This window comes from Oncorhynchus tshawytscha, linkage group LG07, assembly GCF_018296145.1.
Source record: "Oncorhynchus tshawytscha isolate Ot180627B linkage group LG07, Otsh_v2.0, whole genome shotgun sequence".
In the NCBI taxonomy this organism is placed as follows: domain Eukaryota; kingdom Metazoa; phylum Chordata; class Actinopteri; order Salmoniformes; family Salmonidae; genus Oncorhynchus; species Oncorhynchus tshawytscha.
In genome coordinates, this window is record NC_056435.1 from 43,481,204 (window position 1) to 43,494,302 (window position 13,099).

The 13,099-nt window shown below is 41.5% G+C and overlaps 1 protein-coding gene across 6 annotated transcripts; it reads left to right on the forward strand.

Moving 5' to 3' along the window:
• Positions 1–3,841: 3,841 nt before the first annotated feature.
• On the forward strand, positions 3,842–12,974 carry LOC112254568 (nuclear transcription factor Y subunit alpha). Of its 6 annotated transcripts, XM_024427266.2 has the most exons (10): positions 3,842–3,999; positions 5,030–5,148; positions 8,803–8,949; positions 9,084–9,215; positions 9,421–9,529; positions 9,724–9,866; positions 9,951–10,127; positions 10,347–10,454; positions 11,259–11,288; positions 12,198–12,973. In XM_024427266.2, the coding sequence occupies exons 2-9, from the start codon at positions 5,068–5,070 to the stop codon at positions 11,268–11,270; spliced, it is 909 nt and encodes a 302-aa protein (XP_024283034.1). In that variant the 5' UTR covers positions 3,842–3,999; positions 5,030–5,067; the 3' UTR covers positions 11,271–11,288; positions 12,198–12,973. The 6 variants fall into 6 exon arrangements, 5 of the variants coding, with proteins under 5 accessions (XP_024283034.1, XP_024283036.1, XP_024283032.1 ...); XR_002954164.2 differs by having other exon boundaries at positions 10,347–11,288; positions 12,198–12,974; XM_024427268.2 differs by lacking the exon at positions 12,198–12,973 and having other exon boundaries at positions 11,259–11,794.
• Positions 12,975–13,099: the final 125 nt, after the last annotated feature.

Below are 13,099 nucleotides of genomic sequence, written 5' to 3' on the forward strand. Positions count from 1 at the left end.
AAGAAATTATTATTAGCCAGCTGGCTAGCACTTTTTCTGAAAGACGCTAACCAAATTCCCATATCGATCAATGTGATACAATCCTTTTCCAAAGCATCTGGTCTATATCTTAACATTAATAAATGTGAACTCATGGCTGTCAAAGATTTTGTGACACCTTCATATTATGATATTCCAGTAAAAGAAGAACTTACATATTTAGGCATAACCATTACAAAGGATCAGAAGTCTAGAGGCTTACTAAATTTTAACGCTCTTATTAAAAAAACCCAGAAGAAGCTAAATCAATGGCTACAGAGGGACTTATCTTTAAAAGGTAGAGTCCCCTAATAACCAAGGCTGAAGGTATCTCTAGACTAACATATGGCGCTCTATCTTTATATCGTGACGGTAAAATAAACAAAGAGATAGACCAGATGCTTTTCAACTTTCTATGGAGAAACCGTACCCATTACATTAGGAAAACTGTTGCAATGAACACTTATGAGAATGGTGGGCTGAATCTTCTGGACTTTACTACCTTAAATAATACTTTTAAGATCAATTGGATAAAATAATTCCTAAGAAGACCCACTTCTATGTGGAATTCTATTCCTCCTGTCTTCTCTACTTTTGGTGGCCTTAACTTCATGTTGGTTTGCAATTATAATATTGACAAAGTTCCAGTGACACTTTCTGCTTTTCATCGGCAGGTTTTCTTGTCAAGGACCTTAATTTATAAGCATAATTTTTCTCCACAGATATTGTATATGGAATAATTGGGATATATTGTATAAAAATACTTGTTTTTGGAATATTGGTTCCGAAATAATATTATATTGGTGAGCCAACTGGTAAATGCAGAGGGTCTTTTACTTAGTTATAAGGAATTCTTATCACTTTACAAGGTCCCTGTAACACCTAAAGATTTTGCAATTGTTTTAGATGCCATTCCCTCAGGTGTTGCTTTATTATTCAGGAATGTATCAAGACCTGACCCTCAGAACTTACCTTCCATTGACCCTGTTGACTCATCAGTTGGAAAGATTTGTTTCACTTTTGGTCCATTCAACAACAGAGCGATACAAACCTTGTTTCAGCAGGATATTGTATCTATATATACCTTTTGTCATTTCTTATTGGGATGTATTTATTAATATCAGTTGGAAAAAAGTTTGGATGTTGCCACACACATACCTACTTGTTAACAAAATGAAAGAAGTTTCCTTTAAAATCATTCATAAATATTATCCTGCCAACCACTATATGAAGAAGTTTAAAGAAAACATCAACTCAAATTGTTCCTTTTGTAAGGACCACCCAGAAACAGTGTTGTATCTTGTTTGGCATTGTATTGATGTGAGAAAACTGTGGCAAGACATCAGTAGATTTATAATTGAACACATTTATGAAGATCTTACACTATTGTGGAGATGTACTGCTTGGATTCTTTACCTACGATAGAAATAAGCTGAAACATTTTTATGTAATTGATTTAATTATTCTTTTGGCCAAATTTCATATTCACAAAAGTACATTTACAAACAAAACACCACATTTTCTAACCTTAAAAAAAGGCTTTGTGCTGCGTTCACCCACATTTTCTAACCTTATAAAAGGCTTTGTGCTGCGTTCACGTACTAGTCGGAACTAGGAAACAAATTTCCGAATTGCTAACTAGTTGAACATGGCACGTGTATAACTACAACCAATTATCAAGTCGGACATTTTGGAGTTGCCTAGTTCCGACTGGCAGACAAACGCGGCAATTGACTCGCGCCAATAGTATTACCAAAGACATGAAGATAGGCAGTGAGAGTGACTCGGACCCTGACACCAGCCCCAATGCTGAAGTGCCTCAAGGAGCTGACGAGGGAGGGCTTGGGAGAGGAACTGATGACTCTGACTCCGATGAGGTCTCAGCTGTCCTCCAGCGGGCCGCCATGACGCGTAGTTCAGACGAAGCCGAGAGTGACGATGGAGACCATCGGAGTGTGACCAAGAAATGCCTCTTTGGCCTGAAGAAGAACACGCCCCTCTCTCCAGAAAGAGTTGTCCGCAAACGCAAGGTGCCAGACCGCTCCTCTGACTCTGATTCCTCCAGTGACGATCCGGACCTGCAGAAGGAGATCAAGACTATGACCAGGCCCAGGGGGAGGCCTCGGAAGGTTAAGAGAGAGGATGAACCTACCCCCAGCAAGGATAGTCCTCAACATAGGCCCAGGGGCAGACCTCGGAAGGTCAAGAAAGAGGATGCATCCAGCAAGGAGGGTAATACCCAGGCAGTCAAGCCTCAAAGCACACCTCAATCCGAGCATAGAATGAAGCAGACGCCATCCTCTTCCAGTCAAGAAGAGGGGGACCTGGACTCTGAGTCTAGCGATGTCAGTGGTGACCAGAAGATCAAGCCTATCCCTGAGGAGGTGGCCTTACTGGGGGTAGCAGCTTTCCACCAGTCGTCCGGCGATGAAGAGCAGCCCCAGTCTGGGCCTTCTTGGGCAGCAGAAGATGATGACGATCCAGAAAATAGTTTAAACACTTGAGGTAAGGCCCAGGCCGAGGCTGTTGCCGGCCGCTGCTGTTTGTTACTGCCTCATATGGGGCCCTCATCATGTACACGTACTTCTCGCTGAGGCTTCATCAGAGGCTTCGTTCAACTATCTGCCAAAAGGATTCTTTCTGCAAAACATATTCATGTCTAAATGGATACGTACATGTATTTCAGAGTATCGAACTTGGAAAATGCCCTACAAAACCATTTGACCCTGTTTTTTTTTTTTTTACCCTTTACAAACTTTATTTCGTACCAACTAAAAAAACTGGTTAGAGAACGTATTTTCAAATTGAATTAATCATTTTTGTTGTCTTTAGCTGAGGTGCTGTAGTGTTACCCTTGTAGAGGCCTGTTACTTGTAGAGCATGCATTAAACAAGGATATGTTCTTACTTTTGTGATTGAATGAACTCTGTAAGAGAAACTATTCGTTGTAATAAAAAATAAAAATAAAATAAATAAATGAAGATAGGCTAAAACTGCTTCTCCAATATAAATCCCTGATCACGCTTGTAGGCGATGTCATGGCGACGTTGGCTCGCTAAGCTCATGCGCAGAGACACGTCATCGGGTCTAAGGGTCGTCTTGCGCCGAAATGCGCACTCGGTCAAATCAAAGTCATAACATGTTCAACAACTTAAGAAATCGTCTCGAATCGAAGCCTTTAGATTTAGAGAAAATGAAAAACTCAGGAAGAATGTTTTAAATGGTTCACTTCTCAACCCATGGTTTGTCGCGCGCGTTCCCAGAAATCTCGCGATGTTGCGCATTCATAATACAAAAATCAACTTACATTGCTACATCAAACATGTCTAGCAAACCAAACACAGGTATTAACAATGCTCAAACATACAAAAAATATAAATAAAATACAAAAAATAAACAATTTAAGTGCAATTATATTCACTCTGAAAATATCTTATTATAATGATTCATGGCGATGTTGCGCCTCCGGGTTTAGAAACGTATTCTTCGGACGTCATTGAACACGTGATAATGTTACATAGTGCTTTGAATACTGCATCGGAGCTTCAATATCAATCATCCCATCACTAAAAATGCTACAGTTGTCCCTCCCTTATGAAAAAAATTACCAGTGTCCCGATGCGACGACTGTGGTGCTGTAGGCTACTCCATAAAGCCATCAGTTCCCGAAACCTTGGCCAAAACTTTCAGTGCACAAGTAGACAATGGACCTGATCGGACAGCTCAGAGCCTTTGCTCTTTTCTGTCTATAAGAAACAATTGGATTGGTGGAAGAGCCAGGAACAAGCTTCACCTCCCTCTCGCCTTATACTACACAACGCGCATGCGCATATATATATATATGGGTTGGAGAAGAAGACGCTTGTTGTTGGTGGTAGTTTTTCATACAAGTGCCATTTTGTCTGCATGTCGAGAGCGCCGTGATTGGATTTTGTGTGTGGGTATTGGAGCCAATCAGAGAAACCGGGCGGCGGACAAACGGTGAGAGGTTGCACGGCTGAGGAGGAATGTGATCCGGTAGCAGGGGATTGGTGTGTCATTGACCAACCAAATTACTAACTCCACTAGTTAAATGCAAGAATTAAAGGCTAGCTGGTTAGCTAAAATATAACTAAACCTAGTTCCGACAATGCAGTAGTAACCAACATTATTAAAGTGGCTGGAGTTGAGTCACTAATCACCATGGCTCATTGTTAGCTGGCTGGCTAGCTCTGTAAGATAACTAACGTTAACTAGTTATGTGTGGTGGCACAGTGACAAATGCCTGGTTGGGTGAGAGACAACAATGACCAATGTATCATAATATAGCTAGCTAGAATGCCAGATGAAAATGTAAAACACTATTCGAGGAGGTGCGTGACTCGTGAGCTAGCTAACGTTACTTAACTGGTCTACTGACTATTGGGCTGCTGCATACTCAGTTGAAAAATTTGACTAAAACCGTCAGTCACTAGACTAGTAGCCTGTGATCAAAGTTGACATACCAGTTGTCTAGGACAATATTGTGATTTGGCATATATTTTCGTAATTTGTCTTAAAGTGGCAAGAAGAGTAGCCTATTTCTTGACCACCAAACAAACCATGTCCCTGGGCTCTGTCCAACTGAAAGAGCTGACCAGGTGAAAGCCTGCCTAATGATGAGATGTTTTTCCTGTCAACAAGTATTTCCAATCAGTGCAGATCAAGGGAAGGAGAGGACAGATTTTTTGACAACTGAAAATGAGTCTAAGAGAGTCATTTGTGAAGGCAGTCATATTCATCATGGTACTTACATGTGATTGTAGTATTTATTGGCACGATTATAATGAGCCTTAGTGAATATGCCCTTACAAATTATAATAATAATTTGATAAGATATGATGTCCTGTTACATTTGTTCCACCACCTTACTGTAAATGTGTTAACCTGTTGCTGAAATGCCTCATAATTTCACCTTCTTAAGTAAGAATGTATCTTACAATCTAATCGAGGATAGTCATCTCATGCTGTTATGTGCCCCTCACATCTGTAGCAGTAGACTGAATTGAGGCCTTTCAGAGTTCATTGACCATGGAGCAGTACACTACCGCCACCACATCTACTGGGGAACAGATAGTGGTTCAGACTGCCGCTGGGCAGATCCAACAACAGGTAAGAAGGAAGGGTTTGTTCATATCTGTTATGTATGGTGTGTTTTTATATTGGAAGGGGGTTATGAGAAATGTACCTACGGAAGAATGTTAATGCCATGAGTTTGGGCTAGGTTGTAGCTTTACTCATTGTGTGGTGAAAGTTCCTGGGCATTGGCCACAGTAGCTGTGTGTTAACCCATTCATAGAAGCTAACTACCTTTAGCGCCTATTGTATCAACGTCAACAAAACAAAGGAGATGATCGTGGACTTCAAGAAACAGCAGAGGGAGCATCGACGGGACAGTAATGTAAGTTTTAAGTTCCTCGGCGTACACATCACGGACAAACTGAATTGGTCCACCCACACAGACAGCGTTGTGAAGAAGGCGCAGCAGCGAGGCTGAAGAAATTCTGCTTGTCACCAAAAGCACTCACAAACCTTTACAGATGCACAATCGAGAGCATCCTGTCAGGCTGTATCACCACCTGGTACGGCTCCGTCCACAACCGTAAGGCTCTCCAGAGGGTACTGAGGTCTGCACAGCACATCACCGGAGGCAAACTAACTGGCCTCCAGGACACCCACACCACCCGATGTCACAGGAAGGCCATAAAGATCATCAAGGGCAAGAACCACCCGAGCCACTGCCTGTTCACCCCACTATCATCCAGAAGGCGAGGTCAGTACAGGTGCATCAAAGCAGGGACCGAGAGACTGAAAAACAGCTTCTATCTCAAGGCCATCAGACTGTTAAACAGCCACCACTAACATTGAGTGGCTGCTGCCAACATACTGACTCAACTCCAGCCACTTTAATAATGTTGGTTACTACTGCATTGTCAGAACTAGAAGCACAAGCATTTCTCTACACTCGCATTAACATCTGCTAACCATGTGTATGTGACAAATAATATTTCATTTGATTTATTGAAGATTGTAATCTTCTGGCCAGGGGAGTTTTGTTAAGAGCCCCGACGACGCTCGTTCTGAATGTTAAAACGCATCGCTTGCAGTATGGTTTTGGAAACATAAGGAACGTTTCTTCCATATCAGCAAGAAGAAAAAAGTGGTTAAATTAGTACACACCTTTTATAGGTTTAGTGTTCCCTCGTGGCCATATCTCCATGTTACAGCTCTTGTTTACGGAATACAGACAGAAGACAGGAGACCTGTTCGTATTAGCTATCGAGCGTGCTCCGAACACCTGTGTGTAAGCGGTTCGTCAATTTGAGGCACACACAGCATATGAATCTGTGTAAAACTGTTACAGTAAGTGTATATTTTTTTATTTGAAAGAATATTTATTGCTGATATGAAAGATAATGGGCACATCATAATGTTTCGAAAACCGTTTCCCAAGCTATGATTATTGACAATTTAAACGGTGTCGGAATTGTTCACACGCAGACAACCGTGGGCGAAGCTAACTGCTGAAAACCATACAGAGAACACCGATCTCTGGCACAGTGACTGCGGTTCAGTTGCAAGCTGAGCCCCAGGCAGCCAACGGCTGAGGCCAAAATGTTCAGACACTCCTATTAGTGGTGGGACCGCCGAGATCCTACCATGTCTCTACCCCATTTACCCAGTTTGTCTCCCTGCTGGCGATGCTTTGAGTCATAATCCATAGTCCCTGCGGTTATATCCGCAAGGCGGGTGGGTTTAGGGTCAGGTTGAATAAAGAGAAAACACCTTAAATGTATCATTATTGTGCAATGTATTATGTATAGGCTACATTGAGGTTTTTCATTCATTATTTTAGGTTATCTGTTATTAGTGTGTATGCCTAGGCCCTAAAGCTTAACTGTAAGCGAGCCAAATAGCCTATAGGCCAGTTGCCAAATGCTTTTGGGAAAGGGCAGAAAAAGTTAACGACAATCCACAAAGGCATAAAGGACAGTCTGAGTTTAATTCAATTAGATAAAAGCTGCAAAATGGTGACTTTAAAATAAAGAGAAGGGAGGGACAGAAAAGTAATGTTTGGTGAAGTGGTAAAAGAGGATGATAGCAGTGCCATCTATGTTATGTTTGATGATAGGATATACAAATTCGACAGTCACAAGACAGAACTTCAAATAGGCCTATGGCATATCAATGAAACTGTAGCCTACTGTTCGGATGGGTTAAATGAGAACTGAAATCTGGACACTGACTGTAGGTCTATAACTTCTCACAGCCTTACTATTAACTCATGCAGAATTAAGCATTTCTTGCAGTAAAATTATACACCAAATGTAGGCTACATTTTGACATGGGAACATGAGTGGAGAAATATTATTTAATTCTTTCAGCATCTTGAGAGAATGCGATTGTGCAGTTAGATACTGTCTGTGGAGTGCTATCTTTATCAGCATCATAAAAGCTGATATTATTTCAACCACATAAAATATGCATCCAAGCCAAACTGAAATCTATTTCCTTACAACAGGTCAAAATGGTGTCATTTGGACATTTTGTACCAAATCTTTTCAGTTGAAAGAAAAAATAAATAAATCATTCTCTCCGGTCCATAAATGTCTTTGCTCCACGAAAGAAGCAGATATGACAGAACTTTACTGATTGAAGCATACATTCTATCGATTTATGATAGTATTCTGGTGAGCAAGGGTCTTCAAGGGCAACTCATAATGACAGAAGAAAAGCTGCATTATAATTATAGACATGACTAACAAATAGCCTACCAAAATGTCAGAAATTAAAATCAGAAATATATCTAAATCAGGCAACAACAAAAAATCCTGAACCCCCATCAAAAAAATAGTTCTGCAGTTTCTGACTATAGCCTACAGAGCTTTTTTTTTATTAGTGGGTTAAGGTCTGGTGCGAACTGCAGATTTTCACCTTATCACATATAGTTGGGCGAATTGGTTATTCGCCAAATGCGAGCGAGTGGGTGAATAAACCGCGTAACACTGCTCCCTACATGTCGCCTCATCATATCCTCTGGGCCTCACTGCTACACTGTTGTGTACAGATGCATGTCAACATTTCTGACACTACAGCCGCCTGTGATCGTAGTGTTGTGATGAGTTGCTGTCAGCCAGGCTGAAAAACTACATGCATGTCCCTCTCCAATATCAATCTTGCTATCTGTATTGTCTTCAGTCTGAGATTGTCAATTGTGTTTTTCTCACATTGTCCAACATGTGGTACAGTTATACCACAATCAAGTCATGAATCTATAGATATATGTGTATTTTGTAACCTACAACAATATTCTGAGTGGCATAAAATGCTCTCCTTGCTGAGTTTAAGATTGACCAGACTCCTACATTGCCTTTTCAAATCTCAAGTAAATATCCCGGTGAATATAGCATACACTGAAATTACAGTACACTCGGACCCTATTATGATTCCCTTGTCATTTGTGTTTTCGTGTGCGCTCATTCAGCATCTTGTGGAGGTCAAACTAACTCCAAGAAAAGGTGCACTTGACTATCACAGCACCATGTTTATCTGTTTGCTGGCCTGTTTTGTTCTGTTTTGTCTGTCTGTGGTCAACATGTGCTGCATGGAAGCTCTACTGTGATGTAGAATGGTTGTTATGCATGGTTGCAGTTCCATTAGAGATATCTTGAATTAACCTCACTCTCCTTTCCTTTCCATGTCTCTTTTACAATCTCCCACCTTTTTTCTATCTCTTTCACTCCTTCCTTCCCCTCTCTCTCCTAGGTGCAGGGGCAGCCTCTGATGGTGCAGGTGAGCGGTGGTCAGCTCATCACCTCATCGGGCCAGCCCATTATGGTCATGGGGGGGCAGGGAGGGCAGGGGCAGACCATCATGCAGGTGCCCATGTCTGGAGCTCAGGGGCTCCAACAGGTGACTGAACTGTTGTACAACTGTACACCACACCTATCTGAAACCTAGCAAACATGTCTCTCTAACAAGATATTACTGAACGAGATATGATAAAGCAGACTGGCTGATTAAGATGGTCCTGCTCTCTGCTGTAGATCCAGCTGGTGCAGCCAGGTCAGATCCAGCTCCAGGGGGGACAGACTCTACAGGTACAGGGTCAGCAAGGCCAGACCCAGCAGTTCATCATTCAGCAGCCCCAAACTGCTGTGACCGCAGGACAGAACCAGGTATAGACACTCACACACTCTTTATACAATATTTTGGTCTGTAATTGAACACATACTCATAGTTTCCATTGTTCAGAAGAGGCCCACTTGTAATTTTTTATGTAAATAGCTGTAATGCATAAAACATATTATGGACACCATAGAAACCCACCACATTGTGTGGTGTATAACTGGGTGGTAATGATTGTTCATGTTTGTTTCTCAGGGCCAGCAGCAGATTACATTACAGCCGGGGCAGCAAGTGGCTCAGACTGCAGACGGCCAGACCATTGTGTACCAGCCAGTCAATGCTGATGGGTCCATTCTACAGCAAGGTAACACATTCACACTCATAGCTGGGATCCCTACTGTGTGTTGATGGATGCTTAGTGTGCTGTCCCCTTCTTTTGATTATCAGCTGATTTAGAACTGAATCAGTGGCTGTATGCAAAGTGGTTCACACTCCACACTTCTGGATCATTAATCTATGATAGCTGATATTAACTTAACCCTTTTGCGGTTCCCCCAGGTATGATTACCATCCCTGCCTCTAGTCTGGCTGGTGCTCAGATCGTTCAGGCAGGCAACAGCACCAACACAACAAACAGTAGTCAGGGTACAGTGACCGTCACACTGCCTGGCAACATGGTCAACGCAGGTGGCATGGTCATGGTAAGGTCCCTAATGACATTAATACAGACTTGTTGGCATGTGTGTATGCTATGCATCAGTTTGACCAGTGTGTGTATGTGTTAGATGGTTCCAGGTGGCGGTGGCAGTGTTCCCACCATGCAGCGTATCCCCCTGCCGGGGGCGGAGATGCTGGAGGAAGAGCCTCTGTATGTCAACGCTAAGCAGTACCACCGCATCCTGAAGAGACGGCAGGCCCGCGCCAAGCTGGAGGCAGAGGGAAAGATCCCCAAGGAGAGGAGGGTGAGTGTCTGTGACATGAGCAGATGTATATATGTGTTTTTATGAAGACAGAGAACTGCTGGGAGTGTGTTTAGACACACAATATTTGTCTATAAGATTCTATGTGAGTTTGAGAGGGGGAATATTCCAGGATGACAGTTTTAGGATGAGGAAATGGTGTGGGCAGTAAAGGATGTGTTTATGTGCTTGTCTGTGAATGTGGTTTTACTTGTCCCTCAGAAATACCTGCACGAGTCTCGTCACAAGCACGCCATGGCAAGGAAGAGGGGTGATGGCGGACGCTTTTTCTCGCCGAAGGAGAGGGAGGAGATGGCTCTGGCCATGCAGGTGAGGAGGGCTCAGGGTGCCCTCAAACAAGAGGATGTGTTTGGAGGTGTTGAACTCAACTCTAATTGGCAACCTACTTCTGTTGCCTCCCTCAGCTAACCAACAAGTAGCAGCCATTTCCACCCCTCACTCTGTCACATGTCCACCACAGCCACTCATTTCCCCTGCACTCTTAAAATGGTCATCATTGCTATCTTTGTATGTTTTTATTACATTGATTACCTTGTAGTTTTGTATCAAAGAATAGTATAGTTTTTTACAATTTTTTTTTTTTTTTTTTTTTTTTGTACTTGTTTTTTGAGTATATAGACAGGGGTGCTTTTAGATGCGGGCATATTTTGTTGTGTACCTTCTGTTGTTCTTTTGATGTATTCCAGCGACTTGATCCCTAACCATGTCTCTGGCAAACCACAATGAGTTCAAAAGCTCGTTCTTTCACATAGAGCTGTACATACTGACCACAGGAGGCTGCTGAGGGGAGAACACCTCATAATAATGTCCAGAACAGAAACAGAGCAGATTTGTTACCATTCCAATTATTCTGCTCCGGTCATTATCACGAGCCCATCCGCCCCATTTAAGGTGCCACCAACCTCCTTTGATACTGACTCAGTAAAATGTTCTCCAATGTCATTTGAAATGTGTCTTGGCTTTGTTTGAGCTCTTGTTGCAAGCTGAAGAATGTTGCAATGTTAATGTTGCTGTTTTTGTCCAGTGTTGCTTCCTTGCTGTTGTGTTTTCTTGTTAAACTTGTACCATGTTGTAGTGTAAACATCTCTGCTAACACCTGTGTTCATTTAACAGCTGCAGGGCTAGGAGGGGAGTGGTGTAAAGGTACTGTATGAATTTAACACAAGATCACTATAAAACAAATATTTACTTTCCTAACCTTTGTCAATGCTGCTTCATATTATGAATGTCTTGGGTCAGACCCACCCCTCAATGTAGGTTGATTTATCCTAATGTTAAATATTAAACATGGTGCTATACATCCAACCATCCTTGGAGAAAGAGCAATAAACACCAATGCTGAACATACAGTAATTATACACACATTAAGCCTGAATTTGCAGCAGTTTTATTTATGCCCACGCAAGGTTTATTGAGAAGTTGGTAATGGCGAACCCCATGTAACAGATTAAGAATGAGGCTGTGTGTGTGTTCTGTGTATAATGTTTGTATGATTTCTGTTTTCTATTAGTTTTTATGATTGCTGACATTTTTCTGTGACTGCCACCTGTCTCATTGCCCATCATTCACATTTGTGACGTGTGTAAACAAATAAACATGTCTCTTTCTGTTGGTATTGTTTTTAATATGAATAAAGACTTGGCTTTCAATCTTTTCTATTTTTTTTACATTATGAAAAATCTGTGTCCACTAAACTAAAAATACTATTCAAAACAATTAAGATGTTTGAAAAAGATGGATTTGATAAATCAATAAAATATTTACCAGTTTCTTGTAACGGCACATAAATGAATCCCTATCTAATACATTCAGCTGTGTAGCTCCTTTTGATATGATGGAAAAATGCATTTTGACCAATAACATAGTATCACCTCCCAGACCAAATCTTAACAAAAACATGAGTGACCATTTAGATTAAGGTATAGTCTGATTGAAATCTAACCCCCAGACTGGATTATACTTGGGACACTTTAGCTGCTTATACCTGGGAGAGATTCATATTGTTGTGGCATGGTCATTACGCAGGCTGACCAACCGCTCCTCTTCCTCCAGGTACAGGCGGCCCAACCACATGCTAGAGAAGAGGCAGTCGGGCAGGTGATCCGTGTGTCATAACCTCTAGAAGACCTGTGAGGTGTGTGTGTGCTCATGTGTTTGTCTCTGTGAGAATGCTTGCGGAGGAGTTGAGATCAGATGTCCCACACATCAATCAACCAGTGCTTTCCAACCAGTCCCAAGCAGCCCAAGTCCCCTGTTTGGTAGAGAGCAGGACAGACTGGGTGAAGAGATTGCTAGTACACAGAGATACTGCACATACAGATATACTGTAACCATGGTAACACTGGAGAACAATTGGGCCTTCTGGAGGAAATTTTAAGAAACAGCACACGTTTCTACAAGAAAGTTTATTCCAAAGCAACCTTGACTTGTTTCATGTCAGTTACTTTTATCTCTGGATGTGCCACAAGAACTTGATCAATAAACACACCATCCTATAGGCCACAAGTCCAAAGTGGTTGTTATGATAGCCCTCTTCCTTTCCTGCTGCTCTTCAGAAATATGAAATAGTTTTTCTTTTGTACAGATAAGTTGTGTCCTCTGGTTCATGATATGTAACTATCATCACTTATTTTAAGGCTTTTCAGACTTAAAAAAATGATTTCCTGGTTATTCTATTTGAAAGGAGCAATAATCAAATGCCTAATTACCTGCATCAGTTTTTTACATTGTGTTGTAACAGTCTTGTAAGAGTGTAGATGCTTTTTTAAAGCGTTTTAGCAACTTTTTTATTGCATAAATAAAAGGAAACAGCATTATCAAATGTTTTGTATGTGTTTAGAATGCCTCTGAAAATACAATGAATACATTTTCCAACTTCCAACATATTTTGTTTTGGAATTAATATTGCCAGAACTGTACTGTACACATACTGTATGTACACTGCATGATTTGAC